General features: G+C 37.4%; 1 protein-coding gene across 3 annotated transcripts in view; it reads left to right on the forward strand.

The window, feature by feature from the left end:
• The window catches only part of UBE2E2 (ubiquitin conjugating enzyme E2 E2), a 357,133-nt gene that overhangs the window by 304,323 nt on the left and 34,206 nt on the right, over nucleotides 1-18,604 (forward strand). For 2 of the 3 annotated variants that reach the window (XM_074405720.1, XM_074405721.1), the window contains exon 6: nucleotides 1,004-7,666. The exons of the other annotated variant lie outside the window; for it this stretch is intronic. In XM_074405720.1, the coding sequence (XP_074261821.1) occupies nucleotides 1,004-1,125 (122 nt within the window). In that variant the 3' untranslated portion in view covers nucleotides 1,126-7,666. Of the gene's footprint in view, nucleotides 1-1,003; nucleotides 7,667-18,604 lie in introns of those variants that run through there. 3 annotated transcript variants of the gene reach the window in all.

An 18,604-nucleotide genomic window follows, 5' to 3' on the forward strand; every position in this document is an offset into this window, starting at 1 on the left:
TTTTGCTATTTCATGGGCTTTTTTTTAAACTCTTAGATGTTTAGTAATATTCTTTATATGAAATCTGTTTCTTTAACAGTTATTTAAAATGTGCTTATATTATGTTCTTCAGACCTATTTTAAAAATGAACATTTTACCTCATACAAAATTAACTATTCTGAGAACACCGACAATTAGGAGATCAACAGTTTTCCTGTACTTGATGCTTGATTTACAGATTACGACTAGAAATATTTCTAACCTTTTTTTCCTTCTTGAAAAGTGTGTAAGTCTGTATATCATCTGGAAATATTTCATTAATCTCATTTCTATTTTTCTGCTCTACTATTGTTACTTTCGAAAGTGTTTTTGAGCTTGTTTTGTTCTAAACTCAGTTATATATCATTTAAAAATTTCCCCCAAAACATATGACTTATGAGACAATCAGAAAGTTGAAAATGAAACATTTGATAGTGAGAAATTATTGCCAGAAACATTTGAGCATGATAATGGAATTGTACCTGTCCTTACCTTTTAAGCATCTATACTGGACTATTTGCAAATAAAATTCTTTGATATATGGAATTTAGTTCAAAATGATCCAGAAAGATTTTAGGTGACGAGGGGTATGGAAGACATTGAGATTGACCATTGTAATTGTTGAATCTGAATGATGAGTACATGCGTGCTCATTATACTATTCTGTTTTTGAATATGTTTGAAATTCTTCATAACATGTATTTTAGTTGCTAAAAATTAGACATACTAACAATGTAACATAAGTCCTCATTTAATGTCATCAGTAGGTTCTTAGAAACTGCAACTTTAAATGAAATGATGTAGTGTATAATGAAACCACTTTTACCATAGGCTAATTGATCAAAACAAGAGTTAAGTTCCTATGGCATAGAGTACATCATTTTGCTTAAAGTTGCAGTTTCCAAGAACCTATCAGCCACATTAAGTGAGGATTTAAGGTAATCTGTAAACAGTATGTGATTTGTCTCTCTTTTGCTCTTGGAGGGAATCATCTGGGCTCTGACCCTGGCCTGTGCGTTTCATTCCCCTGTCACCTGCCTTCAGACCATAAGCTGCCTGTGGTGCAGCCTGGACCAGCAGGGGCTTGCATTTGTAAGCAACCATGAAGTCTTTGTCTGTCTCTCTTCAAACAGGCAGAACTATACAGGTCAGGTCAAATGAAAATGCTCTAAGCATACCCACAAACATCAACACTTGGGATGGATGAGCCGCTTCCTCTCCCCGCATCACCTTTCAAATAAAAATCAAGTATCGGTTACTCCAGTCTTAGATGTGTGCTAATCTGTATTAGAACAACAAATAGGGCTAAGAATGGCAGCTAATTAACCCTCAGCCTTGTATAGTGATTAAGCTGAGGGTGAGCACAGCTGCAACTTCACTGGTAAGAGCTTTATTCTTCTCAAATGGACTGAGCAAAAGAAAAGAATTTACTCCCAGTGGCTCTTTTATGGCGATCTATAAAAGCTTGGGAGATTGCTTCCTTCTTCATTCTCCAACATCACAGCTTTTTGTTTCAGATCACTTAAGGCTCATTTTTTAAGCAATGAATACAATTCTTATTTATAAATAGTCTCTGATACCTTAGCTTTGATTGTTATTAATTGGTTGTCTTTGAACTAGTGTTAGTAAATATTAAATTGTGTTCATAAATATTAAAATTTTATAATTGATAGTGACTGCTGGTGGGTAGGAACCATAAAGTCAGATTAATTATTTCAGCACATTTGTATTTGTGTAGATTATTTATAGCAAGTTGGGGAGCTGCTAGACTGATGAAAGGTACATGTAACACCTCAGTAAGACTCAGTAAAGGTACATATAACACCTCAGGATTCTCGTGCTTACACAATAGCATGAACCTTGCTTCTACATGTCTCATTTTGCTATACTTGAAAACTGAGAAAGAACCATTTCTTTAACCGAAATTCAGGTAAACCTGTAAAATGATGAGTCTACCTGTTTTCAAAGCAGACTGTTTTAGCAGGACTGCAAAAAAAAAGAATTTTTTTCCTAGAACAATAACTGTAGTTGACTGCCTAGATACCAGATTTCTTCTGATGCCTATGTCTTTTTTAAAAGTGAAAAATATTAAGTAGATATACGTGGTATAACATATAGCTAACTTCAAACTGTTTTCTCTATTATTAATTACCTGCTAAGTTCCAAAAGTCATTCTAATCAATACTTCCAAATATGGATATCGAGAGACTCTGTGTTAGTGTCGTTTAACTTCTCTGACATCTCATACAAAGAAAGGAAAGCTGTGGTTATGCAGTTCATACTTTGCTCCTGTTGTCTAAGTAAACATTAAATAGGTGCTGTTAATCAATCTACCTGGTATTTTTAATAATAAAAGAGTAAACAAAGTTCAAAACATTTATTAAAGGCTTTGGGTTCCCGCTCAGTATTATCTGTAGAATCCTGGGACAGAATTCCCTTCCATTAAGGTTCCCATAGGCTTACTCAGATGCGTTTGAAAATAATGCTGTTCTTACTGTTGAGGTTCTAGAAAAATTGAAGGCTCATTGAGAGGGATGGATAAAATCAGGGAATATATGTCATAAAGAGAACCTTTCCATTTTGTGAATTAAAAATACACAAAAGTGATTCTGAACCATCATAAATTTGGTTTAAAAAAAACAGAAATAGAAAATAGCAAATCTTAGATGCTGACCTTGACTCCTACATATTTGTAAATGCAAATTTGAAATGATATTAAAAGGATTATTTCCCTACTTTGTCAATTCTGTAAAAATAAGCCATTTCTTTAGTTGTCTTATAAGAGATACTGTTGTATAATAATGCAAACAAAAAGATCCATTTGTTTGTAGCACTTATATCAAACAATGATTTTCTAGGAAATACTGAATGAGAAAGGAAAGCTGGAATTACCCCGTTGTAGGCTTAGGTCTTGGATTGATTGCCTATTTGTGAAGCAAGTCAAAAGGATTGTTCCTCTTTGACGTAAAGAGTTACCAAGAAAGGATTGATGGCTTCAGGTGAGAGCTGACTTCATGACAAAGGAAGGATTTCCTATATAGCCTGTGGTATTTCTGCTTTGTGTGGGCAAGTCTTTATTTATAACCAACAATTTGATATCCTCCTCAAACACTGAATTTGCGTTGGTGAAAAGGAGTATTAATTGTTTATTCTCTTTTGCTAGATTCTTGTCTAGAAATGCTGACCTGCTAAAACCTTGTTACTTTCATAGCTTGAATATATGTCCTTGATAGGTTTGATTCTTTTAAAGGTGGTTAAAACTAGACTTTACCACATTTGCTGATACATGGGATACTTTAAAAAGTGCTTTTGAAGTTTAATGTTTCACCCTCATCTCTTATCTAACAAAAACGGCCTTTGGAGAAATTGCTTCCATTTGGTAAATAAGAAAATACAGTGTTGTGTTTATCATCTTCATGTATCTTTTCCTTACCTCTGTTTCCTTAATTTTAACCCGGGGAATATCTGTCAACTTTACTTGGCCTATAAAGTGCTACCAGCATGTGTGAAGTAGGAAGGTAAATCCCTTAGAGTGGTAATCTGTGATTTCTTTTCTGTTTCTTTCTTGACTGTTACAGAGTTGTCCATGTATCCATTTCAGGTTCTGATTGGTGTGTTCTGTATCAGTAGTTACAGTAAAATCTTACCAGTTCAGTATAATTCAGGAAAGATCAGACTGATCATTTTTTAATGAATTGTAGGAAATTTTAACTGAGTGAAGATGTAATAATTTTAAGTACATATAGGAAATATTAGGTAAAATGTTTGAATTAGAAGGCTTCTGGACTCTCCTTTACCAACAAAGTCTCAAGTGGGTTTTTCACAAATTCACAAAAAAAATAGGGAAAATGGTTATCATAAGTTCCAGTGTGTCCCTCACCCGCTTCAGAACTCACCTACATTTAGCAAGGTTTAGGAATTAAGGGTTTCGTTTGTTTTTGTTGTTGTTGTTAATTAGCTAGTTAGTTAATTTTTAGAGATAGGGACTTACTCTGTCTCCCAGCCTGGAGGGCAGTGGCATGATCTTAGCTCTCTGTAGCTTCAAACTCGTGGACTCAAGGAACCCTCCTGCTTCAGCCTCCCAAGTAGCTAAATACTCTCAGATAATGCTGTTTTATACCAGAACAGGTTGCTGCATCAGAATTATTAATATTAAGTTAGCAATGGTCAACTTAAGGATATGTTACTGAAAGATACAGTGTGTGTGTCTGTGGAAGATAAGCCACTGAATAGAGTTTGATGCCTTTTGTGGTTTTTTGAGACAGAATCTTGCTCTGTCTCCCAGGCTGGAGTGCAATGGCATGATCTCAGTTCACTGCAACCTCCACCTCCTGGGTTCAAGCGGTTCTCTTGCCTCAGCCTCCTGAGTAGCTGAGATTATAGGCACATGCCACCACGCCCAGCTAATTTTTGTATTTTTAATAGAGACAGGATTTCACCATGTTGGTCAGGCTGATCCCGAACCCCTGACTTTGTGATCCGCCCAACCCAGCCTCCCGAAGTGCTAAGAATACAGGCATGAGCCACCGTGCCCAGCCAACACCTTTTAAGAGAGAGAGAGAGAGAGAGAGAGAGAGAGAGAGATGAAACATTTTGTTGCCCAAGCTGGACTGCAGTGACACAGTCAGAACTTACTGCAGCCCCCTACCTGAACTCCTGTGCTCAAATGATCCTCCTCCCGCAGCCTCCCAAGTAGCTGAGACTACAGGCATATGCCACTATGCCCAGCTAGTCTGAGGCTTTTTAAATGTGAAATGAAGATAAATTATTTAAACAACGTGCTTAAATAATAGATATTTGAAATTAAAATAATTCACAGTTAGTGTTATGGAAATTCCAATCTGAAACAGCATAATAAAACAACTCTAATTATTCAGAAAGTGAATTCTAAGTGGACAAAACATCCAGATGATTGAATAACATTTTCTCTTTTTAATGTGGATATTTAAGATTGTGTGTTATCTTGGGAGAAATGTTGTAATTATGAAAATTTGAAAAATTAATGTAATGCTACCAATGTGCAGATCCCTTAACAATTGAGCAGTTTTGTCTTTATTTTCCATATTTTCTGATTCAGCTTTTCATTCAGTATCTAGCCTGGGCAAGGTGCTATCAGTAACAGCACTCACAGTGCCTCTTCCTCAGAAAAGAAAGCACTCCCAAAATGTCAGACTAATTATTTCTATACAACTGTAATAACTACTTTCTCTTTTTCTTCTCTTCATATTTGTTCTTTAATAGATCCTGGAGCTTAATGTTTATTATGGGTGTTGACTTTTTCATGTTATATCAGTAAAGAATTCACACAATAAGTAGTACAAGAGTTTGCCTAAACTACAAGCCTATTTTTTTTCCAGAAACAGGTGTGTGCCTGAAAATTTTTTTATTTTTCAAAAATTAAAAAATAAAAATATTCTGCATGTATTAGAAGAACTTTCTGCTTAAAAGTATCCTACAGGGAAACCTGTTGCCAATGAAGCATTTATAAAGTTGAATAATGAACGCCTCATTCATCTTTTTTGGAAAATGCAATGGTTCTTCCCCACCAGCACCCCAATTCATCACTACCTTCCCTCTGAAAGCATTTTCCCAAATAAGAGATATTGTTGTGCTATTGAAGTGCCTAGGCCAACCAACAAATGCCTATCTGACTTTGTGCCTATAGGCTGATGTAGGTAGTGCCTCTTGGCATGACTTTTCACACTAGTGAGGTAAACCACCTTCCTTGTATACATTGTGACCTCATGTGTACTCCAGTGACTTTCTTGTCCAGACTGGCTCCTGTGATGGAAAAAAATGCTCATACACAGTCTAATTTAAATATATAAGGGAAACTAGGAAGAGAGCTGGCCTAGAGAAGATGTCTTCATAGTTTATCTAGCTTTGGATGCCAGCATTATATTTTTATAAGAAAAACTCTAGAAAAGAGCTTAGCTAACTTCATGAAAAACCCTGCATCACTAAGGCAAAGACACGTTAGAGTGCAAGCCACCCCTGTCCGTCATAGGAGGGTATGTTTATCTGAGGGATGTGTATTTTTTAATCTTGTTAACAACCTACTAGGGATGGTGTATTTTAACATCAGTCTTATTAAAAATGGTTCTGTACCTGAAGGGAATGCATCTTTTCTGTAGATGCACAATCAAAATAATGTGGTTAGCTTAGAGTTGGGATTAATCACATATGAGTTCAAAAAGTTAGTAGTCCATGTCCAATTTGGTAAAAATTTGTAAGTGGGCTGGACATAGTGGCTCACACCTGTAATCCCAGCACTTTGGGAGGCTGAGGCGGGTGGAACATTCAAGGTCAGGAGTTTGAGACCAGCCGGACCAACATGGAGAAACCCCGTCTCTACTAAAAACACAAAAATCAGCTGGGCATGGTGGTACACGCCTATAATCCCAGCTACTGGGGAGGCTGAGGCAGGAGAACTGCTTGAACCCAGGAGGCGGAGCTTGCAGTGAGCCGAGATTGCGCTATTGCACTCCAGCCTGGGCAACAGAGTGAGACTCTGTTTAAAAAAAAAAAAAGTTTTTAGGTGAAAAATTAATGTTTGGGGGAGGTTTTTGTTTGCTTTTTGATTCATTGTAGAAATGATTTAAAGTTGCAGTATTTTAACTAAGCAAAGAAGCCTTTAATTTAGATACATGAGGGAGTTGCATTTGGGAACTCAGGCCTTGTGTATATTCATAGTATTCATGGTGGAGAGAGTGTTTTAAGGTGAATAAAAAGTAATAGATTCATTCCTTGATAAAATGTATTTTCTCTATCAGCTTTTTCTTTTTTTCAAAATGGATATTTTTTTTTCTCATAAAAATAATACTTGCTCATTAATTTTTTTAATCAATCACCCTTTCAAGATAAGTATTTGATTTTTATTTGAGGCTCTTTGCTCTAGAAACTCAAATTTGATGGAACCCAGCAAAGTATATTTGTCAGTTAAGTTTGTCTGATTATAATCTCGGTGTAAATTTAGACACACTGATCTCAACTTTTAGCCTTGGCTTTGACCTGCTTTTGCTTAGCATTTGCCTATGCATATTTTATTGCCTCTTAATATAAATGTAGACATGGATTAGCTGTTGATACAAATTTTCTTTTATAAAGTCCGTTGCTTTCTCTTCAGTTGTAACCTCTAATTGGTTGGTTTAGAAGTTGATCTTGGCTGGGTGACTCACACCTGTAATCCCAACACTTTCGGGAGGCCAAGGTAGAGGATCACTTGAAGTCAGGAGTTCAAGACCAGCGTAGGCAACAAAGTGAGACCCTGTTGCTAATAACAACAACAACAACAGCAAAGTCACTTTTACCACTTCTATTCAGCATAGTACTAGAAGTCCTAGCCAGAGTAATCATGCAAGAGAAAGAAATAAAGGGTGCCCAAACTGGAAAAGAGGAAGTCAAATTATCTCTGCCAGTGATTTGATCGTATACCTAGAGAACCCTAAAGACTCCTAGATTTGATATATTCATTCAGTAAAGTCTCAAGTTACAAAATCAATGTATACAGATCGATAGCATTGCTGTATACCAACAACAGCCAAGCTGAGAATCAAATCACAAACTCATTTCCTTTTACAATGGCTTCAAAAAATAAAATAAATAAAATAAAATACCTGGGAACAGGCTTCACCAAGGACAGACAAAGGATCTCTATGAGGAATACTAGAAAATACTACTTTAAAAAAAAATGACAAACAAATGGAAATACATCTCATGCTCATGGATTGGAAGAGTCCATATGTGAAAATGACCATACCCAAAGCAATCTACAGATTCAGTGCAATTTCTATCAAAACACCAAAATCCTTTTTCACAGAATTAGAGAAGACAATTCTAAAATTCATATGGAACCAAAAAACAACCCAAATATCCAAAGCAATTCTAAGCAAAAAGAACAAAGCTAGACGCATTTTGTTACTTGATTTTAAATTATTTTACTTATTTCATTATTTATTTACAAGTAACATATTTAAATTATGTTGCTTGTAATTAAATTACAAGTCTGTAGTAACCAGCAGCATGGTACTGATATAAAAGTAGATATATAAACCAGTGGAACCGAATATTAAACCCAGAAATAAAGCCAAATACAGCCAACTCATCTTCGGCAAAGCAAACAAAAACATAACAGTGGGGAAAGGATGCCCTATTCAACAAATGGTGCTGGGATAATTGGCTAGCCACATGTAGAAGAATGAAACTTGATTCCTATCTCTCACCTTACACAAAAATTAACTTAAGATGGATTAAAGAGTTAAACTGAAGACTAAATCATAACAATTCTGGAATAAAACCTAGGAAAAACTCTTTTGGATGTTGGTCTAGGCAAAAAATTTATGACTAAGACCTCAAAAGCAAATGCAGCCAAAACAGAAATAAATGGAACCCAATTAAACTAAAAAACGTCTGCATAGTGAAAGAAACAATCATCAGAGTAAACAGACAACCCAGAGGATTGGAAGAAATATTTGCATGCTGTGTATCTGACAGAGGACTAATACCCAGAATCTACAAGGATCTCAAATTAGCAAGGAAAAAACAGTCCCACCGAAAAATGGACAAATGACATGAATAGACATTTCTCAAAAGAAGGTATACAAATGGCCAAGAAATGTATGTAAAAATGCTCAACATTACTAATAACCAGGAAATTACAAATTAATACCACAATGAAATTCACCTCAGCCTTGCCAAAATAACCATTATTTAAAAGTTAAAAACAGTAGATGTTGGTGTGGATGTGATGGAAAGGCAATGCTTGCACACTGCTGATGGGAATGTAAATTAGTACAGCCTGTATGAACTATGGAGATTTCTCAAACAACTACAAGTAGATCTACCATTCAATCCAGCAACCCTACTACTGGGTGTCTATCCAAAGGAAAGTAAGTCATTTATAAAAGACACCTGCGTATATATGTTTATCGCAGCATGATTGACAATTGCAAAGATATACAGTCAATCTAAGTGCCCATCAACTGATTAGTGGATTAAAAAAATGTGGTATGTATACACCGTGGAATACTACCCAGCCATAAAAAAGAGTGAAATACCGTCTTCTACAGCAACTTGGATAGAGCTGGAAGCCTTTATTCTAAGTGAAGTAACTCAGTAATGGAAAACCAAATACCATATGTTCTCACTTAAAAAGCTAAGCTATGGGCACGCAAAGGCATACAGAGTAATCTGGATAATTGGAGACTCAGAAGAGGGGAGGTGGGGCGGTTGGTGAGGGGTGAAAAACTATATATTGGGTACACAGTGCACTACTCAGGTGTAGGTGTACTAAATCTCAGACTTTGCCGCTGCACAACTGACCCATGTAACCAGAAACCACTTGTACCTCAATGCTATTAAAATAAAATTAATTAAACGTTTTAAAATTTTTTTCAAAAAACTCGATCTGATTGAAAACCTGCTGTATCGTATGAAAATTATCTTCAGTTTATGTTTTAGAAGACTTCGTTTTGGAGTTTTCCTTTAAAATTACCAGTGACCTATTTTTGTTATTGTTCTTGTTGTTTAGAGAAACAAATATTTTGTTTAAACAGACATCATTCTTTATTCACATGTCTTTTACTCATAACTATTTGTCCAAGGAATGATTCAAAGAGTTTCTTTGTTTCCCTTATTGAAAGAATTTCTGAAGTCAAGAGCATTTAATTTTAATTAATTTTTAAAAAATATATTTTTAATGATGATAAAAAGATAACAGATTATATAGTGATGAAAACAGATGATTAATTCTCTCCACTCTACAGTAAAAAGAACTTTTCTCTAATGACAGGGAGAGGATTATATATTAGTATATATGCCAGTTATTCATGCTTTTGTCCCATAGTTTTATACATGCTTTTTTGATACTTGGACTATTCTGTTTCTGTTTTGGTTATTTTGTTGAGCATACATGTTTTATTCCAAATTGTTTGACTCTTGTTTGGCAAAATGAGGTGTATAAATAAGAGATTAAGGTCTCTTAGCTTATGGTAGGCTCAAGGAGCACATTTCATAGCTACCCTGTTCACTATTTGGATTTATTTACAGCTTTTCTCAAGCGAGGCATAACTGTGTCAGGCTTTGCTAAGCAGTTTCGTTCCAACAATGAGCCATTTTTCCTGTGTCTGTTGTCCAGCTGTTTAGTAGGTTCTTGGTCTCCACACAAACAGAAGGGTTTCAGGCGTTACTCCCAGGCAGGGATTTGCCACAGGTGTGTCTTTTCCACCATTTAAAATACCCAGAAACGATGAGATTATTGAGTAGCTGAGTAAGGTCTGTATACTTCTCTTAGTTCTTCACCAGTTGCTACTTTTGAAATTCTTAGGTGCTGTTTCTTTGTTGGTTAATATATTTTGCTATTTAGGTTTCTTTCCCCATTCAGTCTACATTTATAATGTGGTGGTCTGTTAATACAGTAAGCTTGTTATTGATAAATGGAATCAGTCTAATGAAATTTATTGTCAGAAACACCTGTACCTGATTTATAAATAGTGCAGCATGGGTTTTACTTTATGTAAATTAAGTGAATATATTTTACAATTTGATAACAGCATAAAACACCCTCCAGGATGCTGATTGCTCACCCTGCACTCAGAAGGCTCTCAAAGCTGATACTCCTCTTCCTAAATGGGAGACATTCTTTTCTATCTCAGTAGAGATCCCCATGTAGCTATCACATTCCCTCTTGAGGTGCTTTCCAAGTGTACTACCTTCTGAGACCACTGATACCACACACCCAGACCTGAGGAGGCTCCAGTGAGGTGATCACACTGACTTTTAAAAAATCTTTATGCCCAGAGAATTTGTTAAGGAAGCTATTTCATACTTCGAAGTAGCTAATGTCCTCAGGGACCTGGTGTAAATACTGGAGGGAAGACTGGAGGAAAGAGCCATACTCTTAAGGTGAAGCGTTAGACTCTCTCCTGCCTACCTGCAGAGAAATAGCCAAATCAGTGTGAACTACTGACTTTGATATACTTATGTTCTTACATCAGCTTGCTCATGAGTGCCTTCCTGAGACTGCCTCTTTCAGGAACCCTAATAGAAAAAACAACTAAGAGAAAGAAAATGAACCACATCAGAGGTTACAGAAATAGTATAACCTACATCATCTTTTACGACTAGAATATCATATAAAGCTGTTTCTCAGCTTTTGGTGACTTCACACCCTACACATTTTTCTTACTCCTCTTTGTCTTGTTCCTATTAGCCCAGGGACTCTGTTGCATTTTGGTTTACTTTCTGGTGTTTGTAATATCAAACAATTTACCTATTGTTCATGTTTTCCATTTCCAATATATACACATGTCCAGACCCCACCTTCACCGTAGGCTTTGATTTGACTCCACCTTCAAGTTGGAATCCTAACCCTCTGTAGGAGGCACTAAGACGGAGCCAATGGCAAAGTGAAGTGGACCAGCATGTATTTATTTCTTTAAGACAGAACTTTGTGACGTATCCTTAGTTATTCCTTCTCTCTTGTCCTTTTTCCCAAAGCTGATCTCTTCTCTCTGTACTTCCAGCCTCCTAATTGTTTTGCTGCGGCTTCTCTTCTCTTTTCTTATCCTCATTCCCCTGCTGCTCTCTTTAACTTCATTTAACCTTGCTTGCATTCAGTAAAATGTTTAAAAACAAGCAGAAGGACTTCCAAGTTTTCTTTTTTATTTTTCTAAAGTAGCTTTATTTATCATTATTTCCATAACCATATGACTTAGCCTGTAGTACCTCTTAGCCTAGTATATAACCTTGGAATATTCCATTTCACTTCATGTACCAAGTTGGTGGCTCCAGTTCTTCTTGTGTGCCAGGGCAAGAATGGCCCCACAGCTCTCAAAAGAGGTATATAGTAGCAACTCTGAAAATAGGGCTGAACAATGTAGTGTTGTAGTTCTTGCCATACTCAGCCAGTACCTACCTTCTTAATACCATGGCCTCTTTCCCCAGTTAAACTGTTTCTTTTTTTAACCTATTTTGGAAAATATATTGAAGTCCTATGCTTTGTAAGCAGCACTGCCAAAGCAGTATAGTGAACATAGCATAATAATCTCATTTTGATGTTCTAAACGTCTTTGTCCTTTGTAGTGGATGGCAAGGTTTTAAATGGAAACACTGGAGTTCCTCTATAGCATGAGATGGTTTTATGTTGTTTTGCTCTAAGCTGTTGCCCTGATCTTTACTACATTTATGCCTGACTTCTCTAAGTCATAGTGACATGCCCTTGCTTGTGTCTTTTCAGCAAACCTTATGATGCCTCTTGCTAGACTTATCAGTGTCAGACAGATCATGAGAACAATGCAAGGTTAAAACTTGCCATGTTAAAGAAAATTAAGTCAAAGGACCTATATTATACTGAGTTTTGAAGCTGTCAAGAAAACTGGAGCTTCGACCCAGCTCTCTTACTAACTAGCTAGTGACCTTGGATAAATCAGTGCCCTCATTTGTGATTTAAAGATTGTACTTCTGACCTCATCTTGCAGCATTATTGTGAGGAAAAAATGGTATGTGTAGACCTCTGTAAGCACTTTGAAGGCTGTATTATTACATGGAATGTTATTGAACTGAAAGTCTGTGTTAGCTGTGTTAGGTGTGATGAGCTCACCTTTGAGATGTCAAAAAGCAATTTTGACCAGGCACAGTGGCTCATGCCTGTAATCCCAACACTTTGGGAGGCTGAAGCGAGTGGATCACCTGAGGTCAGGAGTTCGAGACCAGCCTGGCCAACATGGTAAAATTCTGTGTCTTCTAAAAATACAAAAATTAGCCGGGTGTGGTGGCAGGCACCTGTAATCCCAGCTACTCAGGAGGCTGAGGCAGGAGAATGTCGAACCGGAGAGGCAGAGTCTGGTGAGCCGAGATCACACCACTGCACTCCAGCCTAGATGACAAAGCAAGACTCCGTCTCAAAAAAAAAAAAAAAAAGCAATTTCATTCTCTGCATAAAATCTTTAGATGTCTTCTTTATAGTTTTCTAAGTTTGGAGTTTCAGATGTGATGGAATTTACTTTCTATAAGGAAAACTAGTAAAAAGGATGAATTATAATGAAAACTTGATTATTTTAATTTGCTTTAAGCTCCTATTTTGATAATCTAAATAACTATTAGGATTGTCCTCTGTCATCCGTAAAATGAATTGCAAGTCTGCCTCTATTCCCAGCATCTATTATATACAAACTGTATTCCCCCATGCAACCCCATGTGGCCAAAGGGCTCCCCATGAAATTGCCTTAGATCAAGCACAAGCGTCTTAACCTTGACTGCCATCCCCACTGTTCCTTTGCTTTTACCTTGTATAAATCCCAGGCATTAGAGACAACTTGAGACGTATCAGGATATTACATTAGACGACAAAACTCCTAGAGGTCAAAGACTGTGTTGTTCAAGGAGTCTTGTTATCCAGAACTCCTGGAGGTCTAAGACTCTGTCTAGTTAAGATGGGAGTGAAACTCACCTTTTTTACTTCTGCTTCTGGCCATGGAGAAATAACAGGAGCCAGATATATACTCCTACATTAAAGAACCTTTCTAGTTAGAAAATTAGACTTTCCCTGAGAGGAGAAACAGATGAAGTAAGCCCTGCAGTTGTCTCCAGCTTACTGCCTCGAAGCAGTTTCCAGGGTACAGTACAAGGAGAAAGAAACCAAAGAAAGGCCAGCAGTGTCACTGAGTTGAGGAGACAGAGATAGGAGTTTGGGAAGATCCAGATGGCTAGTATTTGTGGTGCCCAAACCAAGAGAAGAGGAACTGTACAGAAAGAACGCTCTAGAAATCTAAAGAGAGATCCCATTGAGCCTTTAGTTAAGTTTGCACATAATCATCAAAAGATCCTGCCGCCTTAGTAGGGGTAAATTACTCTAAAGCAAGTGTCCCCAAACTTTTTACACAGGGGGCCAGTTCACTGTCCCTCAGACTGTTGGAGGGCCGCCACATACTGTGCTCCTCTCACTGACCACCAATGAAAGAGGTGCCCCTTCCTGAAGTGCGGTGGGGGGCTGGATAAATGGCCTCAGGGGGCCGCATGGGGCCCACAGGCCGTAGTTTGGGGACGCCTGCTAAAGACTACACTCTATCTGCTGTAACAAAGTTTAAAAGCAAGTTTTCGAAGTACTATACTCTCCCTAAATATCTTAACTCCCTGTTAGAATAAAGTGCAACAAATTCTTAAACTTAACAATATAAAATTCACAGTGTTCAATACTCAATAAAATATTACTAGGGACTTAAAAGGCTGGAAAAGAAAATTCATACGTAACCAGTTGAAAAATAAAAACGGAAAAGACTAACACATTTGTGTTGATAAAAGGGTAACCTTTAAAGTTAGTTACTAAAGCATTATCATAGTTTTTTATTGGTATTCTCAAATTTATTAAGTTCTTCATGAAATGTGAATGCTTTAAGAATTGACTAGCATGTCATTTGCCTAGCTAGAACCACAATATTAAACTGAAGAGAAACTTACGTTGGCTCTATATTAGTAGAAATGTGCGAACAGCTATACTATTCAAACTTGCTGGTAACTTGGAGCTACTGTCCTGATAGTAACTTGGGGCTACTATCATTACTGTTACTGTAGGACTTACATATCTAGCCATTTACAATCTAAAGAAGGGTGAGTGGGAAGTAAGAGAACCACAGAAATACTATGTTGCCTTCTTGGCGCTTGGAGAAGGTGTGGTTAGAAAGAATGGGGGCAGTTGGAAGAGGATTATCCTGGAATAGAGGACAAAGAAATGTGGGGATGAGAGAGTGAAAAGGATGACTGACTAGAGGGCCTTGCATGGTGGGAGATAGTGATAGAGATGTAAAGCATAGTTTGCTGTAACTGGTCTCAGGCTCAGACAGAGCCACATCTAATGGTGTGCTATGGACTGAACTGTGTTCCCCCCCAAAATTAATATGGCAAAGCCCTAACTCCTAATGTGACTATATTTGGAGATAGGGCTTATAAAGAAGTAATTAAAGTTAAACCAGGTTATAAAGGTGGAGCCCTAATCCAATAGGACTCATGTCCTTTGAAGTAGAGGCACCAGAGAACTCTCTCTTTCTGCCATGTGAGGACACATCCAGAAGGCAGCCATCAATAAGTCAGCAATAGTCCTCATCAGAAACCACATCAGCCAGCACCAAGATCTTGGAGTTCCCAGCCTCCAGAACTGGGAGAAATAAATTTCTGCTTTTTAAGCCACCCAGTCTATGGTTTGCTGATATTAAAGATTTAGTCAGCAGCCAGGCTTGGTGGCACCTACATGTAGTCCTAGCTACTCGGGAGGCCAAGGCACAAAGACCACTGAAGCCCAGGAGTTCAAGGTTGCAGTGAGCCAAGATCAGGACCCTACACTCCAGCCAAGGCAACAGAGAGAGACCCCCTTCTCTAAAAAATAAAGTTTCAGTCAGATTGTCATTAAAAATACTGTGCATCATGTCCCAATTTTCAGGGGACTGAGGATGTTGAGTAGACCTGGATTTCATGATAAGCACCTGTTTAACTGAACGATAAAGAAAGCATAAATAAGGACAGTCACCAAGGAGAAGTTTTGGGTTTTAACATTTCTGCAATTCCAAGAAATAAATAGGAAGTAGCACAGAGGTATACATTTATAAGTGCATTCCCACTCTGCAGTTGACTGTCATCTTTGTACAGTCAGCTTCTTTACAAATTGTACTTTGGAACTTTTAAGAACGTAAGGTTTTGTGACATCTGTGTTAGCTGACCTCAGTTCTCCATCAGTTATTGCCACATGAATGCAAGTGCATTCTGAAATGCAGTTGAACTACCATTCGAGATTTTGAACAGGGGGCTATTGCCAAAACTTATTCAGAAAGACACTGACCTCTAGATTAACTAAAATTTTCTTTATTCCATGCTGTTTTCAGCCAGCCTTATAACTACCAACATGTTTACAGTAAAATTAATTTTGCAAAATGTATTAATAGCATTTTCTACATACTTTTTTTATTTAAAAAAAGTATTTTTCTAAGTTTTGATAAACACTTTATTATTGATTTTTAATCTCCTTGATTATCTCCACCCTGGAGTTTTATAGATAAAAGTTAAAGATGATTATAGGAGAAAAATGAGAGAGAAATGTTCTCTTTTGTATTAATAATAAAGGTAGCCTACCTACATAAAGATAAAATTAATACATTATTTGACAGATTTTCATTGTTAATATAGCCCAAAATGCTCTATATTTCCTTTTTATAGTGTGATAGAAACCTTTAGCTACACTGTTGGGGTTCAGGGGAGCCCTCAGTTCCCCTGAGAGGACCTTTCTCCAGGTTCTTGATCCCTTGCTATCTCAAGAATGAAAGAGGAGACCACCGCGCAGTGCGTTCATAAAGTAAATACCAGACCCCAAAACATTGTTTGCAGAAAGTGATTGATTTATTTAGGTAGAGAAAGAGAAAAAGAGAAAGCTTCCACGAAGAGTGTGGAAGGGGATCCCAGAGGGGAAAGCTCGGAGAGGAAAGAGAGCTTCCATGAAGGGAGTGTTCATGGAAGGGGATCCAAACATGGAGTCCAAAGGAGTGTCGAAGAAGGGGACTTTTAACCTGGGAGGAATTCCCATCTTCTCCAAGCCCCCACAGCCAATGAAAAGAGTTCCTTTAAACTTCTGCTGGAGTGATTGACTTTTGACCCTTTCCCATGTGGGGGAATATTAAAACAGACTGTCAGATCTCCGGGATGGAGAGAGATGGGAGTGGGGCATGGCTCTGAGAAGTTCTTGCCCTTAAAACTACGCCCCCTTGTGGACCCGGAAAGAGAACACATTCCCTCAACACCTCAGTAAAACATAACGTTATATTAAGAAACATTGGCAGGGCGCGGTGGCTCAAGCCTGTAATCCCAGCACTTTGGGAGGCCGAGACGGGTGGATCACGAGGTCGAGAGATCGAGACCATCCTGGTCAACATGGTGAAACCCCGTCTCTACTAAAAATACAAAAAATTAGCTGAGCATGGTGGCACGTGCCTGTAATCCCAGCTACTCAGGAGGCTGAGGCAGGAGAATTGCCTGAACCCAGGAGGCAGAGGTTGTGGTGAGCCGAGATCACGCCATTGCACTCCAGCCTGGGTAACAAGAGCGAAACTCCGTCTCAAAAAAAAAAAAAAAAAAAAAAATCATTGATAGTACATTATAAATTTTACGACCTTTAAAAAAAAGGTAATTTCAAAGAAGCCTAACTCATAAGCATATGGTGAAGCGGCGTCCCATTGAAGATCAGTGTTACTGCTTTTAATCTCTTATTTAATACTTCAGTATACTGGTAGATATAACTATAGGGCCTTTGTTTTGGTCAATGACCTACCATTTATGTTAATAAACGGACATTGCTCTTAAAGTAGGTTGTACATTAACCACACAAAATTGGATGTTTGTTGCTAAAGGAAATGGTTTTATTTTCTAAATGCCTCTTTTCCCTTTATAGTCATTTTCCCCATTATTAACAAGAGTTCTTTGCATTTTTGTAGACACTGGGAGGCTTTTTTAAAAGCCATATCCATAATTCAGTAAAGTTACAGGATACAAAATTTAAAATCCAGATAGAAAAATTCATGGCCTTTCTATACACAAATAACAACGTGGCCATGAAAAGAAATCAAAACGATCCCATTTATGATAGCATAAAAAAATTAAAATTATTAGGAATAAATTTAACTTAGGAGGTAAAAGACCTATACACTAGAGAACAATAAAACATTGACAAAAGAAATTGAAGAAGACATAAATAAATGGAAAGATAGTTCATGCTCATGGATTGGAAGAATTAATATTGTTAAAATGCCCATACTACCCAAAGCAATATACAGATTCAACATAGTCCCTATCAAAATCCCAAGAAAATTCTTCACAGAAATACCAAAAAAATCCTAAAACTTACCAAAGACCCTAAATAGCCAGAACAATTCTAAGGTGGGTTTGAGGGGAAAAGAGGCATCACAATGCTGGCACAGAAAGACAAATAGACCATTGGTACAGAATAAAGATTTCAGATATAAATCCAAACATATATAGTCAACTAATTTTCCACAAGGGTACCAAGAAGACACAATGGGGAGAGGATAGTCTCTTCAAATAAATGATTCTGGGGAAACTGGATTTCCACATGTAAACGAATGAAATTGAGGCAGGCACAATGGCTCATGCCTGTAGCCTAAGTACTTGGGTGGTTAAGGCAGGACAATCACTTGAGCCCAGGAGTTGGAGGTTACAGTGAGCTAACGATCGCACTATTGCATTCCAGCCTGGGTGACAGAGCAAGACCCTCTCTCTTAAGGAATGAAATTGGACCTTTGTCTTACACCTTACACAAAAATCAACTCAAAATAGATAAAAACCTAAACATAACACCTGAAGCCATAAAACTCCTTGAAGAAAACATGGACAAAAGCTTCCTGACATTGGCCTTCGCGGTGATTTCTTGGACATCACACCAAAAGCTCAGGCTACAAAAGCAAAAATAAATAAATGTGACTACATAAAACTACGGAACTTCTCCACAGCAAAAGAAACAATCAGCAAAATGGAAAGGGGCAATATACAGACTGGGAAAAAATATTTGCAAGCCTTATATCTGATAGGGGCTTA

The sequence above is a fragment of the Saimiri boliviensis genome, chromosome 9 (assembly GCF_048565385.1).
Source record: "Saimiri boliviensis isolate mSaiBol1 chromosome 9, mSaiBol1.pri, whole genome shotgun sequence".
Taxonomy (NCBI): Eukaryota; Metazoa; Chordata; class Mammalia; order Primates; family Cebidae; genus Saimiri; species Saimiri boliviensis.